General features: G+C 36.5%; 1 protein-coding gene and 1 pseudogene across 4 annotated transcripts in view; one reads left to right on the top strand and one right to left on the bottom strand.

The window, feature by feature from the left end:
- The window catches only part of BRWD3 (bromodomain and WD repeat domain containing 3), a 165964-nt gene that overhangs the window by 107479 nt on the left and 37996 nt on the right, over nucleotides 1-20489 (top strand). For all 4 annotated transcript variants that reach the window (XM_055393949.2, XM_088834049.1, XM_055393950.2 and 1 more), the window contains 9 exons: nucleotides 4745-4869; nucleotides 7370-7452; nucleotides 8478-8589; nucleotides 9568-9629; nucleotides 9733-9888; nucleotides 10571-10691; nucleotides 11730-11855; nucleotides 11943-12021; nucleotides 18176-18232. In XM_055393949.2, coding sequence (XP_055249924.2) covers nucleotides 4745-4869; nucleotides 7370-7452; nucleotides 8478-8589; nucleotides 9568-9629; nucleotides 9733-9888; nucleotides 10571-10691; nucleotides 11730-11855; nucleotides 11943-12021; nucleotides 18176-18232 — 921 coding nt within the window. The remainder of the gene's footprint in view (nucleotides 1-4744; nucleotides 4870-7369; nucleotides 7453-8477; nucleotides 8590-9567; nucleotides 9630-9732; nucleotides 9889-10570; nucleotides 10692-11729; nucleotides 11856-11942; nucleotides 12022-18175; nucleotides 18233-20489) is intronic.
- On the bottom strand, nucleotides 2719-4137 carry LOC129535264 (tubulin alpha-1C chain pseudogene; annotated as a pseudogene).

The following is a 20489-nucleotide window of genomic DNA, read 5'->3' as shown; positions in this document are numbered from 1 at the left end:
CTCTTTGCGACCTCATGGACGATGGCAGCATGCCAGGGCTCTCTATCACTCACCATCTCCCAAAGTTTGCCCAAGTTCATGTCCATTGCATTGGTGATGCCATCCAACCATCTCATCCTCTGATGACCTCTTTTCATTCTTCTCTTCGTCTTTCCCAGCATCAGGGACTTTTCCAATGAGATAGCTATTCACATCAGATGACCAAAATAGTGGAATTTCAACTTCAGCATCAATCCTTCCAATGAGTATTAAGGGTTGATTTCCCTTAAGATTGACTGCTTTGATCTCCTTGCTGTCCATGGGACTCTCAGGAGTCTTCTCCAGCACTGTAGTTCAAAGGCATCAATTCTTCAGTGCTCCACCTTCTTTATGGTCCAGCTCTCATAACTGTACATGACCACTGGGAAGATCATAGCCTTGACTGTACGGAACTTTGTCAGCAGAGTAATGTCTCTGCTTTTCAGCATACTGTCTAGGTTTGTCATAGTTTTCCTGTCAAAAAGCAAATTTCTTCTGATTTCATGACTGCAGTCATCATCTGCAATCTTTTTAGAGCCCAAGAAGGGGAAATCTGTCACTTCGTCCACCTTTTCCCCTATATTTGCCATGAAGTAATGGTGACGGAGAAGGCAATGGCAAGCCACTCCAGTACTATTGCCTAGAAAATCCCATGGATGGAGGAGCCTGGTAGGCTGCAGTCCGCGGGGTCGCTATGGGTCAGACACGACTGAGCGACTTCACTTTCACTTTTCACTTTCACACATTGGAGAAGGAAATGGCAACCCACTCCAGTGTTCTTGCCTGGAGAATCCCAGGGATGGGGGAGCCTGGTGGGCTTCCGTCTATGGGGTCACACAGAGTCGGACACGACTGAAGTGACTTAGCAGCAGCAGCAGCAGCAGCAATGGTGATGGATGCTATGATCTTAGTTTTTTTTAATATTTAGTATTAAGTCAGCTCTTTCACTCTCCTTCTTCACTCTCATTAAGAGGCTTATTAGTTTCTCTTCACTTTCTGCCATTAGAGTGGTATCATCTGCATATCTGAGGTTGTTGCTGTTTCTTCCACCCATCTTGATTCCAGCTTGTAACTCATCCAGCCTGGTATTTCTCATGATGTGCTCAGCATATAGATTACACCAACAGGGTAACAGCAGACAGCCCTGTTGTACTCATTTCTCAATCTTGAACCTCAGTTGTTCCATACAGGGTTCTAATTGTTGCTTCTTGACACTCATACAGGTTTCTCAGGAGACAGGTGAGATGGTATGGTATTCCCATCTCTAAGAGCTTTCCACAGTTTATTATGATCCACACAGTCAAAAGCTTTGACATAGTCATTGAAGCAGAGGTAGATTTTTTTTTTTGTAATTCCATGGCTTTCTCTATAATCCAGTGAATGTTGGCAATTTGGTCTCTGGTTCTTCTTTTCTTTTCTAAATCCAGCTTGGACATCTGGAAGTTCTTGGTTCACATAATGCTGAAGCCTAGCTTGCAAGATTTTAAGCATGACCTTACTAATATGGGAGATGAGTGCAATTGTCCAATGATTAGCACATTCTTTAGTTGTTTTGTAATGATGTGTAACAGGAAGGATAGAAGAAAGAATGTGTGTATTTATTGAAATAAAGATTTAGGCACTTCTAAAAATTGTATTAAGGCTATAAGGTGCTAAAATATCAAGTGAGCTTTACATAATCATCTCCTGGGAAATAGGGGTGCTACCACCTATTGTGAATTAGGTGAAAAAGAAGATTTTTTTTTTTTTAGAATTATAAGAATGAATAAACCATACGTTTTCTTTTTTTTTTTTTTTGACTTTTATACATTTATATTTGACACCTGATCACACTTTCAGTCACCATAATACCTTCTCTCCAAGTTTAAAAAATAGTATGCTGATTTCTGTAACAAAGCTTTTATTCGTACAAAAATCAAATAATGGCCAACAAATCACAACAGTGCAATAGGTAGAAAGTAAAACAACCACATTAGCAAAGTGCTGAAATAAATACTAACGAGGCAGAAAGGATGCGCCCTCATGGGGTGTTTCTGTCACCAGGATGTGTGGGGTTTGTCTTCACAGCCCAGAGTCCACAACCTCATGGAGCCACATCCTTAGACTGAGTAGTATTGGACCCAGTACCTGCAAGTCAGATGCCTCGGGTCACCAAGGTTGTGGTGGGGTTAGGACCACGCTGACTCCCAAGGAAGGCCATTTCCTAGTGTTCAGCCTGGCCTACAGGGCATCCAGCAGCAGTTCACTGAGCCTGTGTGATTTCTTATTTTAAATTCTAACCCTGTGGTTATAGTAAATTTTAGAAGTCAGCTTACTTGTGGTATAAGATCCTGGACTTTGGAATAAGATCTGAATTTCAGTCCCAGCTCTGGTTTATACAAGTGTGTAACTCTAAAAGCATCACTGTAATCATGAGACTCTGTTTTGTCATCATTAAGTATGACTAATAGCAGTGTTTAAGGATGATATTTAAAATAATATTGTAGCACTCAAAATTGTAAGTCCTTTTCTCAAACGTGTACATAATATGTCCACCTGCCTAATTACAGACTGTATTTCTGCTAGAGGGATGATTTTTTAAAATTTATTTATTTCAATTGGAGGCTAATTACTTTACATTATTGTATTGGTTTTGCCATACATTGACATGAATCTGCCCCGGGTGTACATATGTACACCGTCTTGAACCCCCCTCAGTTATCAATAGAATTTAATATTATTGACAAGATAGGGCCACAATGGGCAGCTCCACAGAACACAAATAAGACAATCCCAAGAGTGTAAAATTGTGATAGGTAAATATTTTCTAACCTCATCCTCTCCTTCAGCCCTATGCACTGCGACCTCCTCATAATCCTTCTCAAAGGCAGCCATGTCCTCACGGGCCTCAGAAAACTCTTCTTTCTCCATGTCCTCACCCACATACCAGTGAACAAAGGCAAGCTTGGCATACATCAGATCAAATTTGTGATCCAGGTGAGCCCAGGCCTCAGCATGCCCAAAGCTCGCTGTACTTTGGCTTGGTCTCCACCAAGTAGCACAGTGGGAGACTGGTAATCAGTGCCAACTTTGAATCCAGTGGGGCACCGGTCCACAAACTGGATGTTGCACTTGGTCTTGATGGTGGCAGTGGTGGCACTGATATCTTTTGGAATCATGTCACCATGGTACAACAGGCAGCAAGCCATGTAATTACCTTGGTGAGGGTTGCATTTCACCATCTGGTTGGCAGGCTCAAAGCAAGCATTGGTTATCTCTGATACAGAAAGCTGTTCATTTTAAGCTTTCTCACCAGAGATGGCAGGAGCATATGTGGTCATATGGAAGTGGATGCAGGGATAGGGTAACAGGTTGGTCTGTAATTCTCATATCTACATTCAGGGCTCCATCAGATCTCAGGGAACTAATGATGGAAGACAGTACTTGTTGGCTTATGAGACAATTAAGACTAGTGTAGATTGGGCACTCAATATCGGGTTTTCTACGACAGATGTCATAGACGGCCTCATTGTCTACCATGAAGATACAGAGTGCTCCCTGGTGGTGTGGTTGGTGAGGGTGGAGTTGTAGGGTTGAACTATAGCTGTGTAAACCTGGGGGCTGGGTAAATGGAGAACTCCAGCATGGAATTCTTGCCATAATTGACAGAGAGATGTTCCAGTGGCAGGAAGGTAAACCCAGAACCAGTTCCCCCACCAAAGCTGTGGAAAAGCAAGAAGCCCTAAAGACCTGTGAATTGGTCAGTCAGTTTCTGAATTCAGTTCAAGATGAGGTCAATGATCTTCTTGCCAATCATGTAGTGACTGCAAACATAATTATTGGCAACATCTTCCTTGCCATGATGAGCTTCTTTGTTTGGAAGAACTGGCAGTAGGTGCCAGTACCAGCTTCATCAGTGACCATGGGTTCCAGGTCTACAAACACTTCCCTGGGCACACGCTTGCCAGTGTCTGTGTCACTGAACAAGGTGTTGAAGGAGTCTTTTCCTCTTCCAGTAGTGTTATCACTTGACATCTGGCCATCAGGCTAGATGCCATGTTCCAAGCAGTAGAGCTCCCAATAGGCATTGCCAGTCTGTACACCAGCCTGGCCAATGTGTATTAAGATGTACTCATGCATGAATGAAACTTGTTAGGGTTCTGTGGGACTTGAGGAGGTGAGGAGACGGCCACAAAGATATCACACCAACAGACTGCCAAGGAGTCCAAGGGAGAAGTAGTGACTAGAGGAGTGATTCTTAACCAGCAGAAAACTTCTTAACTCTCCAGAGGAAATCCTGGGGAGTTTGTTCAAAATACATATGACTGAGCTTTACCCTAGACATAGTGAACTCAGTTCCATAGTAGTATAGTTTAGGAACATGAATTTTAAAAAGATTACCAAGGGGATTCTTCTGCTTATCCTTGGTTTAGAGCCATGCACTAAACTACAAATTGCTGTTAAGGGGTCAAGAGTCATGTCTTATTACCTTTAACACTTAGTGGAATGCCTCAAATCTAGTGGGTATTCAGATAATTTTTATTATCTGAATTATCAGATAATTTTAAAATTTAATAATTTTAAAATAAAATTTATCAGATAATTTTAAAAATTTTAATGGAGTATAGTTGATTTATAATACATTTCAAATAATTTTTAAATTGTTCAAATAATAATGAAATAATATGCAAATGTTAGGCAATTATTTATATTGAAATTAATAATTTTTTTGTATTCTCATGAATAGGAACAAGAGTTTGTTAAGATTGTAGGAATCAAATATGAGGTTGGACCACCTACACTATGCTGCTTGAAGCTTGCATTTCTGGACCCCATTTCAGGCAAAATGACTGGAGAATCTTTTTCCATTAAGTGAGTATCTATGCTGGATCGTGTGTGTGTGTGTGTATTTTAATTCCTAACATGTATTCTTTATGGTAAAGAAAACATGACAGCACTACGGGCTTTTGAGTTTTAAAGACCATGGTTTAATGTTTAATTCTTGTTTTGTTTTTCCACTTAATAGGGTCAAAAAGAGTCGGACACGACTGAAGCGACTTAGCATGCACACTATACATATATACATATATATATATATATATATATATATCAACTGAAACAAAAACATACAACATGAGAACTATGGGTTTCAGTTTTATTTGGGAGCTTGCTGAGGACTATAGTCTGGGAGATAGCCTTAGACAACTCTGACAAGGTGTTCTCAAGAGGTAGCAGGGGCAGAGCCAGGGTATATTTGCAATTTTTTTGGCTGGGAAATACATGTAGTCAAGCATACATCTTGCTAGTTATTGGTAGTCACGAGGATCAAATATCTCATTGATTTTAGTGTTCTATATATGGAAAATGCAAGAGTCCAGGGTCATTGAAATTCTTCCTTACATATGCATCTTAACTATCTAAGAGTCCATATAACCAAAACACAGAATGTTTCATCCTGTATTCCTTTCAGGGTGAGCTGCAGGTCAACAACTACAGTGGCTAATGACTTGATTCTTTTATTGGGATAGCCAGAGTTCTTTTTTTTTTTTTTTCCATAAGATGACTCTCGTTGTCTTTAACTTCATTCAGAACAGTTTTGTTAGGTTGTATTGTGACAGCTGTCATATCAGTGAGCATTAAAAAAAAAAAAATCAAACTGGTGAATTTTTGTGTAGCCATTATAATATTGAAGATGGAAGTAAAAGAGGAACATTTTTGGCATCTGATACTTTGTTTCAAGAAAGGTAAAAACAACTGAGATGCCAAAAAATGATTTGTGCAATATATGGAGAAGGTGCTGTGACTGATCAAACATATCAAATGTGGTTTGCGAAGTTTTGTTTTGAAGATTTCTTGCTGGACAATGCTCCATGGTCGGTTAGATCAGTTGAAGTTGATAGTGATCACATTGAGACATTAATTGAGAACAATCAAAGTTATACCACACAGGAAATAGCCAACATTCTCGAAATATCCAAATCAAGTGTTGAAAATTGTTTGCACCAGTTTGGTAATGTTAATCACTCTGATGTTTGGGTTCCACGTAAGTGAAAAAAACCTTCTTGACTGTATTTCTGCGTGTGATTCTCTACTGAAACAAAGCAAAAATGTTCCATTTTTAAAACAAATTGGGACAGATGAAAAGTGGATACTGTACAATAATGTGGAATGGAAGAGATCATGGGGCAAGTGAAATGAACTATCACACAACCACACCAAAGGCTGGTCTTCATTCCAAAGAAGGTGATGTACATATAGTGGAATTGGGAGGGAATTATTAGCTCCTTCCAGAAAACCAAATGACTAATTCCAACAGGTACTACTTCCAATTAGACCAACTGAAAGCAGCACGTGACAAAAAACTTCCAGAATTAGCAGAAAGCGCATAATTTTCCATCAGGATAACTCAAGACCACATGTTCCATTGATGACCAGGCAAAAACTGTTACAACTTGGCTGGAAAGTTCTGATTCATCCACTGTATTCACCAGACATTGCACCTTCAGATGTCCATTTATTTCTGTCTTTACAAAATTACCTGAATGGAAAATACTTCAATTCCCTGGAATACTGTAAAAGGCATCTGAAATATTGTTCAAAAAAATGAAAAGTTTTGGGCAGATGGAATTAGGAAGTTGCCTGAAAAATGGCAGAAGGTAGTGGAACAAAATGGTGATACACTTAAAGTTCTTGGTGAAAATGAAAAATGTGCCTTTAATTTTTACTTTAAAACCGAAGGAAGATTTTGGCCAACACAAAATATGATCAATTGTCTCAAGACATTTAGGCATCGTTAGTTTTGTTGGAGATACACTTACACACTGGATATTGTAAGAAATAACAGTCTTGCAAGACAGGATAAAAGTAATATAGATAGTGATTTAAGGTCATAAGTAAATATTTAAGACAAACAGATCAAACACATAGGGTTTAATTTGATTAAAAGCATTTGTAAGGACCTTGAGGTTTGCAACAGTTTGCTCAATAGCCCCATATTAAGCATATATATCCCTGGATATTTAGAAAGTGACATGTACTGTTATATCTGTATACTGAATCTGCTGCTGCTACTGCTAAGTCACTTCAGTAGTGTCCGACTCTGTGCGACCCCATAGACGGCAGCCCACCAGGCTCCCCCGTCCCTGGGATTCTCCAGGCAAGAACACTGGAGTGGGTTGCCATTTCCTTCTCCAATGTGTGAAAGTGAAAAGTGAAAGTGAAGTCGCTCAGTCATGTCTGACTCATAGCGACCCCATGGACCGCAGCCCACCAGGCTTCTCCGTCCATGGGATTTTCCAGGCAAGAGTACTGGAGTGGCTTGTCATTGCCTTCTCCGGTATACTGAATCACATGTACTTTATTTTCTCTTCAGGTATCATGACATGCCAGACGTCATTGACTTCCTTGTGCTACATCAGTTTTATAATGAAGCCAAAGAAAGGAACTGGCAGATAGGTAAATATAGAATTCCCATTTAAATATTGTTTGAAGCAGAGTAACTTTTAAACTGAATTAACATTGAGAAACTTTAGACTGAAAAAACTGTTAGCCAAATTAGAAAAATTAAATTTTTCTTTCCATTTATGTTTAGGTGATTTTATGTACTTTGTATGTGTTATAAAAACTTTTCTGTGAATATCTATTCTATTAGAATACAAATCTAAATTAAAATGAAAATCTGAAGTTTCAATTGCCTTCACATGGAGTACTTAACACTTGGGCTCTTAACAGACCTTTACTGATTGTGGCTTTCTCTCTCTCTCTCTCCCCTCTTCCACCTCTCTCCTTTTTTCTCCCTTTCTCTCTTTACCCCTCCTGTTGTCTGCCTATCTATTCATTCCACCTTCTCTAGCTATTTAATCTTGGGCATGATTTTAACCTGTCTGTGCCTCACTTCCATTATCTGTAAAATGGGAATCACATCTTAACATACCTATAAGGTTTATATGAATGATAAATAATATGTAGAAAAAACTTAAAACCAGACACAGAGCAAACACTGTATCTGCTATTTGTAGTTTTTTTTTTTTTTTCTATTAGTATTTTCTATCTTTTCTAATGTGAAAGAAACATTTTTATCCACATGGTTGGTTTTGTATTCCTTAGCCATTTAGAGGCACAAAACTAGTATGAAGAGATTTTTAGAAACAAAATGGTAAAACAAAAAATAAGAGGAAGAAAAAAAAAAAAACAACTGGAGTATTATATGTGCAGTACAAAAAGCAGACTGTCTAATGATGATCCCAAGTAATTGAAAGAAGTTAAATTATATGTGGTAATATGTGATTTTATTTCATAATAATTATTAACACTTGGAAATCAAAATCCTTGAAGAGAGTAATATGGAATACTCAGATTGAAATCTGTAATAATGCTGGATAAAATGATGCTATTGTATTCCTCAAAATGTGCAGTTTAGACTGGGAACATAGCAATTATTCTCAAGAGCACTCTTTTAAGAATTTTTAAAAACATTGTAGGTGATAGATTCCGCAGTATAATAGATGATGCCTGGTGGTTTGGGACTGTGGAAAGTCAGCAACCTTTTCAACCAGAGTATCCTGATAGTTCTTTCCAGTGTTACAGTGTTCAGTAAGTACACTTATGGTCTTTTATACCTGATAAAATACTTTAGTACTATATGGACTTTCTATAAACCCTGCCTTACCTAGTCTTATGAGACCTCTACCTATAAGGAAGGAATCATAGTACTTTTAAGGAAGGGATTTGATGATAAACCTTCTGGTGCAATATGCATGCTAAAACAAAGCAGGAACTGAATACTTATTTCTGCCCCCTTAATTCCTGTGTTTTCTCAAATATTTCTATTTTAGACAAGAATTACAACTATTATTTCATGAAGAATACTGAAATTAATTCAGTGTTTAAAGTAATTGTTTCAGCTGGAATATAATAGTGAATATTTATATAGTCTTTTATTTGATGGTATAAGTTCTTGTCAAGGGTGAGTGCATTACTTTTGGATATATTGATACTATTTGTCTATATTTGTTTTTGTTCTTCATGAAATACCAGAGTTGTAAGATTCCTAATAAATAAAACTTTCTTCTTAAGAATGATAAAACATATGTTTATTCTGTGAAGATTGACTTTTAGTCTTCATATTGTAGCTCAAAAGGGAATAATAGTGAACTTTTGGAGAAGCTATAATACTCAACCTGGTAGAAAAAAGTAGGTTATCTCATAGAAATAAGTGATGTATTAAATTGATTTTTTAGCCTAAAAGGAATTTTCCAGTGAGATCTTTTTATTCTGTACCCTGGCTTAACATTGAATGTATACTTGGTTGGAATTAAAAAAAAAAAAAACACAACAGAACTAAGAATACGCTTAGGGCTCTCTAACTTTCATATTAGTGGACCATGTTTTCTCTGTTAGAGGGTTATTGTTATCTTTGTGTAAGCAAAATTGTGCTTTAAAGAAATTGTACTGCCCCTTTCCAGATTTCACCCCCAAGAAGTCCTCCAAATTATGCTGGTATCATGTGAATGCTAGTATCATGTAAAAGTATCATGTGAATTTGATTTGTATCTTGTTATTTTTTAATAGCTGGGACAATAATGAGAGAGAAAAGATGAGCCCCTGGGATATGGAGCCAATTCCAGAAGGAAGTAAATATGCCTTTAAAAAATGAATTATAATTTTTCTAAAAGAAGAATGGCAATAGCATTATTCTGAAAACTAATTATTTCTGATTTTTCACCTTATGCATAGCTGCCTTTCCAGAGGAAGTTGGTGCTGGTGTTCCTGTGTCCCAGGAGGAACTGACTGCTTTGCTATACAAACCTCAGGAAGGAGAGTGGGGGGCTCATTCCAGAGATGAGGAATGTGAACGAGTTATTCAGGGAATCAACCACCTTCTTTCCCTGGGTATGGTGAATGTGAAAGCATATTAAGAAGATGAGAAAAGAATATTAGGAAGATGAGAAGGAATAAGGAAAACCAGCAGAATTTTAAGTTCTATGAAAGGAAATGCAGATTTTCACTAGATACTTCTAACTCAAGAGACACAGGGATTCTAGTTTTAATAATATTTTTGTATGCTTGGCCAAAATAATAACTTGCCAACCTTTTCAGTTCTGGGGTTATAATAGTGAAGGCATATAAGTGTCTTTTACTTTTGTGAGCCATTTTGGCTCTCTAGGTATTCCCTGATCCTAACTTTGGATGGATTTTTTTTTGGTAAAGACTATGTGTGGAGCAATCAGTTTTACTCCATGACTAGCTATATTTTCTGGAGTATATCACATGAGACATTTGGCATTTATCCAGAAAAGACATAAATTTGAAGTTAAAAACAGTTCTCCAGAATTTTTTCTTGTTTTTATCTGATTTGAACCAGTGTATCAGGCATGATTCATTGATAATATGTCCAAATAAAAAGAATAATATTATAATAGTATTGGTCTAATTTTTGCATAATTTAATCATCTCATTTTAGTAATATAGTTTTATATTGCCCACACTTCTTGTTTATATGTGCTTTTTGTTTGTTAACATGAGATGTTAGTGTTGTTTATAACTATATTTTCTGATTTTGTAAATATTGTAGATTTTGCCAGCCCTTTTGCTGTTCCAGTGGATCTCAGTGCCTACCCCTTGTATTGTACTGTAGTTGCTTATCCAACTGACCTCAACACCATCAGGCGGAGACTTGAAAATCGCTTTTACAGGTTTGTTTAGTTTTTACCATTTCCTATAAAGCTTATAGCTATATGTCTTGCTTTTGTTTTTGCATGACGATACACTGAGATATTTGTTTTCATCATGTAAAATAACCACTCTGAAGACCCACCTCAAACTTTCTTTGGAAAATTTGGAACAATTGATTTCCTTTCCTTCAGAAGATTCTCAGTTTTCCAGGGTATAAAGGAATATGGACAGGGAGAAAATTATGACTAGTACAAGTCACAAATGAAGCAACAATTACAGTTAACTTTTAGTTTATTAAAGGCAGATTAAGTGGTTTGTGGATTCATCTTGATTATGGTGCTCCAGAGTCTTTGAGCATGTTTTAAATCCCCTGTTGGGAAATTAGGCAGCAGTTAATTAGATTTAATCACCAGCCCCAAAATGTGTAAAGAAAAAAAAAATCAAGTTATTTTTTTCTTTGGTTTTGCTCGAAGTTAAGAGATTACAGGGAGGCGGTGGAGGGCAGCTTTTGTTATCTCTCTCACCCTCAAGTCTACTGTGTCCTAACAACAATTATTCCATGAAATTGTTATAAATAATACCATTTGGGTGTATCTTAAACATTACCTATAATTTCTTTAGTAGTGTATTATCATAACAGCAACTGCATTAAAATATGTGTCCTTTTCTACAACCTGGCTTCTTGATTTTTGGTCTTCTCTGAAAACTAAACATTTTTTTGTTGTTGTTGACTTTGTCAAAGCACTGTTTGTTTCTATTTGTTTCTTTGTATTTGGTCAAATCACTATTTACCCATAATGTCATGGGTCAGTTCTCTTTCAGGTTTTACTATTCAAGTTTATAATCCAGTGGTTCTGAACTCATGCCTGTGCCTCAGATACTGTAACTATATACTTTTATTGGTGCATATTAGTCACACAGATATATTGAGTCACATACATATATTTGAACACTTTTTATGTATCATGATTAAATGCCTAGTCATTCTATATTGTCTAATTCTAGAACGGACTTTAAATGTATCAACCAAGAGTGACAGGGTATTTTTGCTTTCCTAGGAGAATATCAGCATTAATGTGGGAAGTACGCTATATTGAGCATAATGCTAGGACTTTCAATGAGCCAGACAGTCCTATAGTTAAAGCAGCCAAAATTGTAACTGATGTCTTACTTCGATTTATTGGGTAAGAAGCAGTTTTATCTTCTATAGAGGCTGACTTCTGAGTTTTAAAAATTTATTGAAGTGTATTTTAACTTATATTGTTTCTCAGGGATCAGAGCTGTACTGATATACTGGATACTTACAATAAAATTAAAGCAGAAGAACTAAACAGTACTGATGCAGAGGAGGTAAGAATCACAGCATGACCAGTAGGTATTAATTCCTTTTCTGTCATTTAAAGTACATTAGGTATTATACGTGAGTGTTTTAACTGGGTATTAACAATGAATCTGATTTCTGAAAACTTGCTGAACACCGGCACCTTTTTATATTAAGCTCTTTAACCTATATTTAGATAGTGTATACCAAAAATATAGTGGTGCTGCAGTGTTTGGTCAGAGAGAGGTGGCCATTCATCCTTTTGGACACAGTGGGTTTCAGTGTTGAGAAATCAATACTTTAATTTCCAGCCCTTGAAAACAGGACAAAGCACTAAACTGTGTTTTAAAAGAATGGTTAGTTGATAGAAATTTTAGTAGGGATTAAGTGAAAGAGAAGAGTGAAAAGGTTGGCTTGAAGCTCAACATTCAGAAAACAAAGATCATGGCATCTGGTCCCATCACTTCATGGGAAATAGATGGAAAAACAGTGGAGACAGTGTCAGACTTTATTTTTTTGGGCTCCAAAATCACTGCGGATGTTGATTGCAGCCATGAAATTAAAAGACGCTTACTCCTTGGAAGGAAATTATGACCAACCTAGATACCATATTAAAAAGCAGAGACATTACTTTGCCAACAAAGGTCCGTCTAGTCAAGGCTATGGTTTTTTTAGTGATCATGTATGGATGTGAGAGTTGGACTGTGAAGAAAGCTGATCGCCGAAGAATAGATGCTTTTGAACTGTGATGTTGGAGAAGACTCTTGAGAGTCCCTTGTACTGCAAGGAGATCCAACCAGTCCATTCTAAAGATCAATCCTGGGTGTTCATTTGAAGGACTGATACTAAAGCTGAAACTGCAATACTTTGGCAACCTCATGCGACGAGTTGACTCACTGGAAAAGATTCTGATGCTGGGAAAGGTTGGGGGCGGGAGGAGAAGGGGACGACAGAGAATGAGATGGCTGGATGGCATCACGGACTCTGTGGACATGAGTTTGAGTGAACTCCGGGAGTTGGTGATGGACAGGGAGGCCTGGCGTGCTGTGATTCATGGGGTCACAGAGAGTCGGACATGACTCAGCGACTGAACTGAACTGAATTTTCTATACTACATACATATATACACATGTATCTATATATACACATACACATATACATATATACATGTGTATATATAGATACATGTATACATATATGTGTATATATATGTATATATATGTATATATATAATATTAAAGTATTTTATAATTTTAGACTTGAAAGTCTCTATTTTTAGTAGTTTCATGGAATTGCTGTTTGATTTCCTTTGTGGAAATTTATAAACGTAAACCAGTATTTCTTAATGAAATGAAATTAGTATTGTCAGCAGACCCTCCTGTATCTTATTTCCCCACCCAGTCATATCCCTAATTTACATTAAGTTATTTTTGACTAGAGGCTATGATAGAAGCAAAAACCAGGTTAAGAGGCTGAAACAATAATGGAAAGTGAAAATTCGAAAATATTTTATGGAAAACAATTCATCCCAGGGATAAGTGACTCAAATATGCTGGATTTTATTGCAGTGGCTATGATTATACAGAGGTATTTTACTTGTTTATATTTTCTGTACTGTTAATTCTCAGAATGTAAATCTCTAATAGTTTTTCAATTTCGCAAAAATGTGTTTCACTATAAAATGTTGTAAGTATTATTGAAGTTAAATGCTATTTACATATTAAAGAAAACTCAGATATTCCAATTAGATATTATCCTCCTAAAACTAATACAAAATTTATCATTCTTATACCTGATATTTTCTCTAACCTTTAATATGAATGAATTTTGACTCAGAATTGATGTAGCAAGAATTTCTCCTCAAAATAACATAACTTGGATTAGAATAGGAAAGTAAAATAAAACATAATTCAGCAAGCTTATTTTTTCTTTTTCTTTCTCTCCCTTCCTTCCAACATTTAAGTTCTATACTTTAAACAAATTGCAGTTATACAATACAGTGTTATCAACTAGAGTCACCATGTTTTACCTTAGATCCTTATATTCTCAGAATTTATTCAACTTATACCTAGAAGTTTATGTCCGTTTACCACCTTCTCCCTGTCCCCTCCCACCATCAGTCCACTACCCAACAAATTTTCTGTATTCTGTTTCTGAGTTTGACCTTAAAAAATAATTCTACATATAAGTGATACCATGCTGTGTTTGTCTTTCGCTGTCGGACTTAGTTCACTTAGAAAAATGCCCTCAAGTTCCATCTGCATTGTCGCAAATGGCAGAATTACCTTCTTTCTTATGGCTGAATAATATTCCATTGTGTATATGTGTGTATCAAATTGCCAACATCCGATGGATCATCAAAAAAGCAAGAGAGTTCCAGAAAAACATCTATTTCTGCTTTATTTATTGTGCCAAAGCCTTTGACTGTGTGGGTCACAAGAAACTGTGGAAAATTCTGAAAGTGATGGGAATACCAGACCACCTGACCTGCCTCTTGAGAAACCTATATGCAGGTCAAGAAGCAACAGTTAGAACTGGACATGGAAAAACAGATTGGTTCCAAATAGGAAAAGGAGTACGTCAAGGCTATATATTGTCACCCTGCTTATTGAACTTATATGCAGAGTACATCATGAGGAACACTGGGCTGGAGGAAGCACAAACTGGAATCAAGATTGCTGGGAGAAATATCAATAACCTCAGATATGCAGATGTCACCACCCTTATGGCAAAAATTGAAGAGGAACTAAAAAGCCTCTTGATGAAAGTGAAAGAGGAGAGTGAAAAAGTTGGTTTAAATTTAACATTCAGAAAACAAAGATCATGGCATCTGGTCCCATCACTTCATGGGAAATAGATGGGGAAACAGTGGAAACAGTGTCAGACTTTATTTTTTTGGGCTCCAAAATCACTGCAGATGCTGATTGCATCCAGAAATTAAAAGATGCTTACTCCTTGGAAGGAAAGTTATGACCAACCTAGACAGCATATTAAAAAGCAGAGACATTATTTTGCCGACAAAGGTCCATCTAGTCAAGGCTATGGTTTTTCCAGTGGTCATGTATGGATGTGAGAGTTGGACTCTGAAGAAAGTTGAACACCAAAGAGTTGATGATTTTGAACTGTGGTGTTAGAGAAGATTCTTGAGAGTCCCTTGGACTGCAAGGAGATCCAAACAGTCCATCCTAAAGGGGATCAATCCTGGGTGTTCATTGGAAGGACTGATGCTAAAGCTGAAACTCCAATACTTTGGCCACCTCATGTGAAGAGTTGACTCACTGAAAAAGACTCTGATGCTAGGAGGGATTGGGGGCAGGTGGAGAAGGGGATGACAGAGAATGAGATGGCTGGATGGCATCACCGATTTGATGCATATGAGTTTACACACACACACACACACACCATATTTTCTTTGTCTTTTTATCTGTTGACAGACACTTAGATTGTTTCCACATCTTGGCTATTGTGAATAATGCTTCAGTGAACATGGGAGTGCAACTTTATATTTTAATATCTTGTTATTATTTACAGAAGTGAAATTGCTGGATCGTATGGTGTTAATAGTTCTATTTTTAATTTTTTGAAGAACTACCGTATTGTTTTCCATAGTGGCTGTACCAATTTATATTCCCACCAACAGTGCACAAGGGCTCTCTTTTCTCCACATCCTCATCAACACTTCTTATTTCATTGTCTTTCTGATAATAACCATTCTAACAGGTGTGAGGTGATATTTCATTGTGGTTTTTATTTGCTTTTCCCTGATGATCAGAGATGTTGAGTTCCTTTTCGGGTACCTATTGGCCGTTTGTTTGTATGTCTCCTTTGTAAAAATGTCTATTCAGTTTCTCTGTGCATCTTTCATTAGGTTATGTTTTCTCCTGCTATCCAGTTGTTTATTCTTTTAGATATTAACTCCCTGTATAATTTGCAAATATTTTATCCCATTTGGTATATTGCCTTCATTTTGTTGATGGTTATTGTTTGCTGTGAATAAGCTTTGTAGTTTTATGTAGTCCCAATTTTTTATTTTTTATTTTGTTGCCTTTTATTACCTTTGGATTTTGTTAAATCCCAAAAAATCCCTGTCAAGACCAGTGTCAAGCCCCTTACCCCTGTGTTTTCTTTTAGGAGTTTTATGGTTTCATGTGTTATATCCAAGTCTTTAATCCATTTTGAGTTGTTTTTAATGTATGATGTAAGATAGGGGTCCAGTTTCATCTTTGCAGGTGGATTTTTTTTCCAGTTTTTCCAACACAATTTATTGATGAAGTTATCCTTTCTTCATTTTATATTCTTGGTTCTTCTGTTGTAAATTAATCGACCAATATGCAGGATTTATTTCTGTGTACTTTCTGTTCCCTTGATCTATATATTTTATGTTAATACCATACATTTTGATTACAATAACTTTGTAATACAGTTTGGTATCAAGAAGTGTGATGCCTCCAACTTTATTCTTCTTTCTCAAGATGGTTATTAGAATTCTTTTTTGTGGTTCTATATGAGTTTTAGGATTGTTTTTCTATTTCTGCAAAAAATACCTGTTGGGATTTTGATAGGGCTTGCATTGAATCTCTATATTGCTTTAAATAGTACAGATGTTTTAACAGCATTAATTTTTCATATCTGTGGCATGTAACATCTTTCCATTTATTTGTGTATTCTAAATTTCATCAATGTTTTATAGTTTTCAGTGTACAGATCTTTCAACTACTTGGTTAAATTTATTCCTAGTATTTTATTCTTTTTGATGTAAATATAAATGACATTGTTTTCTTAATTTTTCTTTCTGATAGTCCATTGTTAGTGTATAGAAACACAACTTACTTTTGTATGATGATTTTATATCCTGCAATTTTACTGAAATTGTTGATTAGTTCTAACAGTTTTATGGTGGAGTATTACAGACTTTTCTATGTGTAATATCATATCATCTGCTAATAGAGACAGTATCAATTTTTCCTTTTTGATTTAATTTTTTTTTTGTTTTTCTTGACTAATTGTTCCAGCTAAGACTTTCAATACTATGTTAAATAAAATAAAAGAGTGCAAATTCGTGTCTTGTTCCTTATCTTAGAGGAAAAGTTTTTAGCTTTTTACAATTGACCATAAATTAGTTGTGGGTTTTTCATATATGGCCTTTTTTATGTTAAGATACAGTCCCTCTATACCTATTTTATTGAAAGTTTATATCATGGATGGATATTGCTCTCCTCAGACTAGCATTCTGGTTTAGAATAGAAAATTAAACTAAAATGTAATTCAGCGACTTCAGAAAGGGAAACTAATGGCTTGTGAGCTACTTCTCTTCTTTTTGAAACAAAATTCATTAAGGTATAGTTGATTTACAATGTTGTATTCGTTTCAGGTATACAACAAAGTGAATCTGTTATACATATATGTAGACCCACTCTTTTTTAGATTCTTTTCCCATATAGTCCATTTCAGAGTATTGAATAGAGTTCCCTGTGCTATACAGTAGATCCTTATTAGTTATCTATTATATATATAGTAGTGTGTATATGTCAATCACAATCTTCCAATTTATCCCACCCCTTTACCCCTGGTAACCATAAGTTTATTTTCTACACCTATATCTCTATTTCTGTTTTGTAGATAAGCTCATTTGTAGCATTTTTTTAGATTCTCCTAGGCATTACTTATCTGCTTCACCATCACCAGATTAGTACTGGTGTGTGGGACTTGTCTCTTTTTATTAAAAAACTATCCCTTGGAGTGATACTTCACTGAATCTTATCTTTTAATACATATTCTTATTTTCCCTATAGAAAAGAGGTTTGTTTCTTGAAGTAGCAAAAGATTAATCATGAGCAATTCATGATTATAGTATATTAAATTAGCATGTTGTATAAAAAAAGTTTTTTAAAAAATACTAACACTTAGGTATAACTTTAGAGACCAGTCACTGTACTTTCCCCCTCATTTCCTGTCTGAGTTAAAGAGAAACCTTGCTTATTTCTTCTTCCACTATATTTTCCAACTTGTATATAGCATGCAGCTGAAGTTTAGAGTGAATCATTCTCCCACCTCTCTGTTCTGCTGCCTGCTTCAATGAGGGAGTTAATTATGATTGTATTTGCCATTTCTTTGTAAATGTTTATCTAGTGTTTAAGACTAAATAAAACAATATCATCTCCTACTCTTCCCTTTTAATTTTAGGATACAGAAATGATTGATTTAGATTCAGATGGACCTGGTACTTCATCTGGAAGAAGGGTGAGTGGATAAATGAACTGCTAATAAGAAAAAATTCAAGCTTCCTGCATCAAGGATCCCTAAGACCAACTCCACAAATTTGAAGAGTTGCTAGAAAGACTTTTAGAACTTAGTATACATACTTGTTGTTGCTGTTGTTTAGTTACGAAGTCGTGTCTGAGTCTTTTGCGACCCCATGGACTCTAGCCTGACAGACTCCTGTATCCATGGGATTTCCCAAGCAAGAATACTGGAGTAGGTTGCCATTTCCTTCTCCAGGTGATCTTCTCAACCCAGCAATCGAGCCCATGTCTCCTCCATTGGCAGGTGGTTTCTTTATCATTGAACCACCAGGGAAGACCTATGTATACTTGTTAACTCATTGCTAAGGTTTATGACAGTGACAAAGTAAATATGCAAAGCTGGAACACAGGGAAAAAGATACTGGCAGAGCCTGAAGGAATCTATGTGCATGTTTCCTTATGCACTCTCTCTCCTCTGAAAGGCCACACAGAGGACGCTCTTTCCCCACAATGAAAATGTAGCAATATGTGAATGACTAGAGACTCAGTTCCCAAAGAATTTATTGGGAACTTGTTATGTCTACCTTATCTGATTAGTCCATGCCAAGATTCCAGACTTTCAGAAAGCAGGAAAGCACCGGAAATGTACAGGAAAGTGGGTATTCAGCACAAATAACATTGTTTGTACCAACTTGGGCACAGTAAACTACTTTTATCATTTAAGAAACAGTTCAAGTCCCAAGTTCCTAGACACCAGTCAAGGGCTAACCTGACATGCAAGGCCTATTAAAGATAGCCTCAGGTCTTTTATGTTAACTCTGTTCTGCACACTTCTACTCTATGATAATTAGACAAACATTTGTTATATATTAGGAAAATGTTTCCTTTCAAATACTGAAAGAGAATGTATATAAAAGACATCAAAATAGTAAAGGCTAGAGTATATTCTGATGACAAAAAATTTACTTTAAAAATATACATATTGTTCGAGTGTTATTTTGAGAAAATTATGGTACCATTGTCAAATATTCTTATCTACCAGAAAAGATTAAAGTATTAAAATTATTGCCCTTGTATAGGAAAAATTTGTTCCTCTGTGTTTAAGATTTGGATTTTCTCAAAATGAGAATTCAGAATACTAGAGTTCTTGCTGTTTTTGTGAATATAATAATCTAATTTTTGTTTATATTTTTGCCAGGGGGAATGATGTTTAATCAAAACTAAGAAACTTTTAAATGGGTGCTGTAAGGCGAGTGCGGACAAAAAGAGAGTGAACCGGGCAGTCAGGCAAGAAAAGGAAATTTATTAGAAGGAAAAGATAGGGTGATTGGCTCTTAAGGAGTACCAGCATTCTCCCTTTCTGATGGAGTCCTTCTTATACCCCACCAGGGAAAAATTATCTGAAGGGGTGGTCGCATAGCCAGCGGTCTGGAATCTGGTGGTCTCCCAGCTTTGAGAAGATAGGGGCCAGTGAGATAACAGGATGCCATTTAGGAAATTTGGTCAGTCTCACAGATCACTGTGATTTATTCTTTGTGAGGTCAACATAATGAGCCATCTTATCAATGAGACCCCATGTGGGCCCTATCATTCCAGTCTTTTTGATTTAGGATAAGGGCCGAAGGTCAATCTTCTGTAACTGCCAATCTTCTGTAAGAGGACAGGGACGTTATTATCTTACCGGGGTAAGATAAGAAAAGGCTGAAATGCGGATCAAGGGGATTTGTGTGAAATTGAAGCTTTTGATAATCTGAGTGAGTTAGAAGTAGCTCGTGGATGGTTCGGTTGGTGCAGGCTTGTAAGTGGTCCTGAAGAAATTTTGGAAAAAGATGCATTAAACATGGGCCAAAAGTTAGAATAAGGGTAAGTAGAAGGAGAAGTCCTAGGAAAGGTAGGACCCAAGGCATCCAATTCCAATTGCTTAACCAGTTTTCCAATGAATTACTGAGGTGTTGGCGTATTCTCGAGGCTCTGTTTGTCAAATTTCTTGCTGCTTCCTTTACAACGCCTAATTTATTGGCATAAAAACAGCAGGCTTCCTCCAAAAATAGGCATAGGCACCCTTTTTCTGCTGTGAGGAGGTCTAATCCTCTTCTGTTTTGGAGGACCATGGCTGCCAGGGAATCTAGCTGGTTTTGGATAGTGATAAGACTGTTAGGTATTTTTTCTAGGCTGTCAATGAGGTCTTTAGAAAGGCTTTGATAGTAATTTAAAGAAGTTGTGAGTCCTGCGGTCCCTGTCCTAATCACAGTGGC

Source organism: Moschus berezovskii, chromosome X (assembly GCF_049115385.1).
Source record: "Moschus berezovskii isolate FMDL1 chromosome X, NW_MosBer_1.0, whole genome shotgun sequence".
Classification (NCBI taxonomy): Eukaryota; Metazoa; Chordata; class Mammalia; order Artiodactyla; family Moschidae; genus Moschus; species Moschus berezovskii.
Note: the sequence above shows the minus strand (reverse complement) of the source record. Positions and strands in the feature narration are given on the sequence as shown.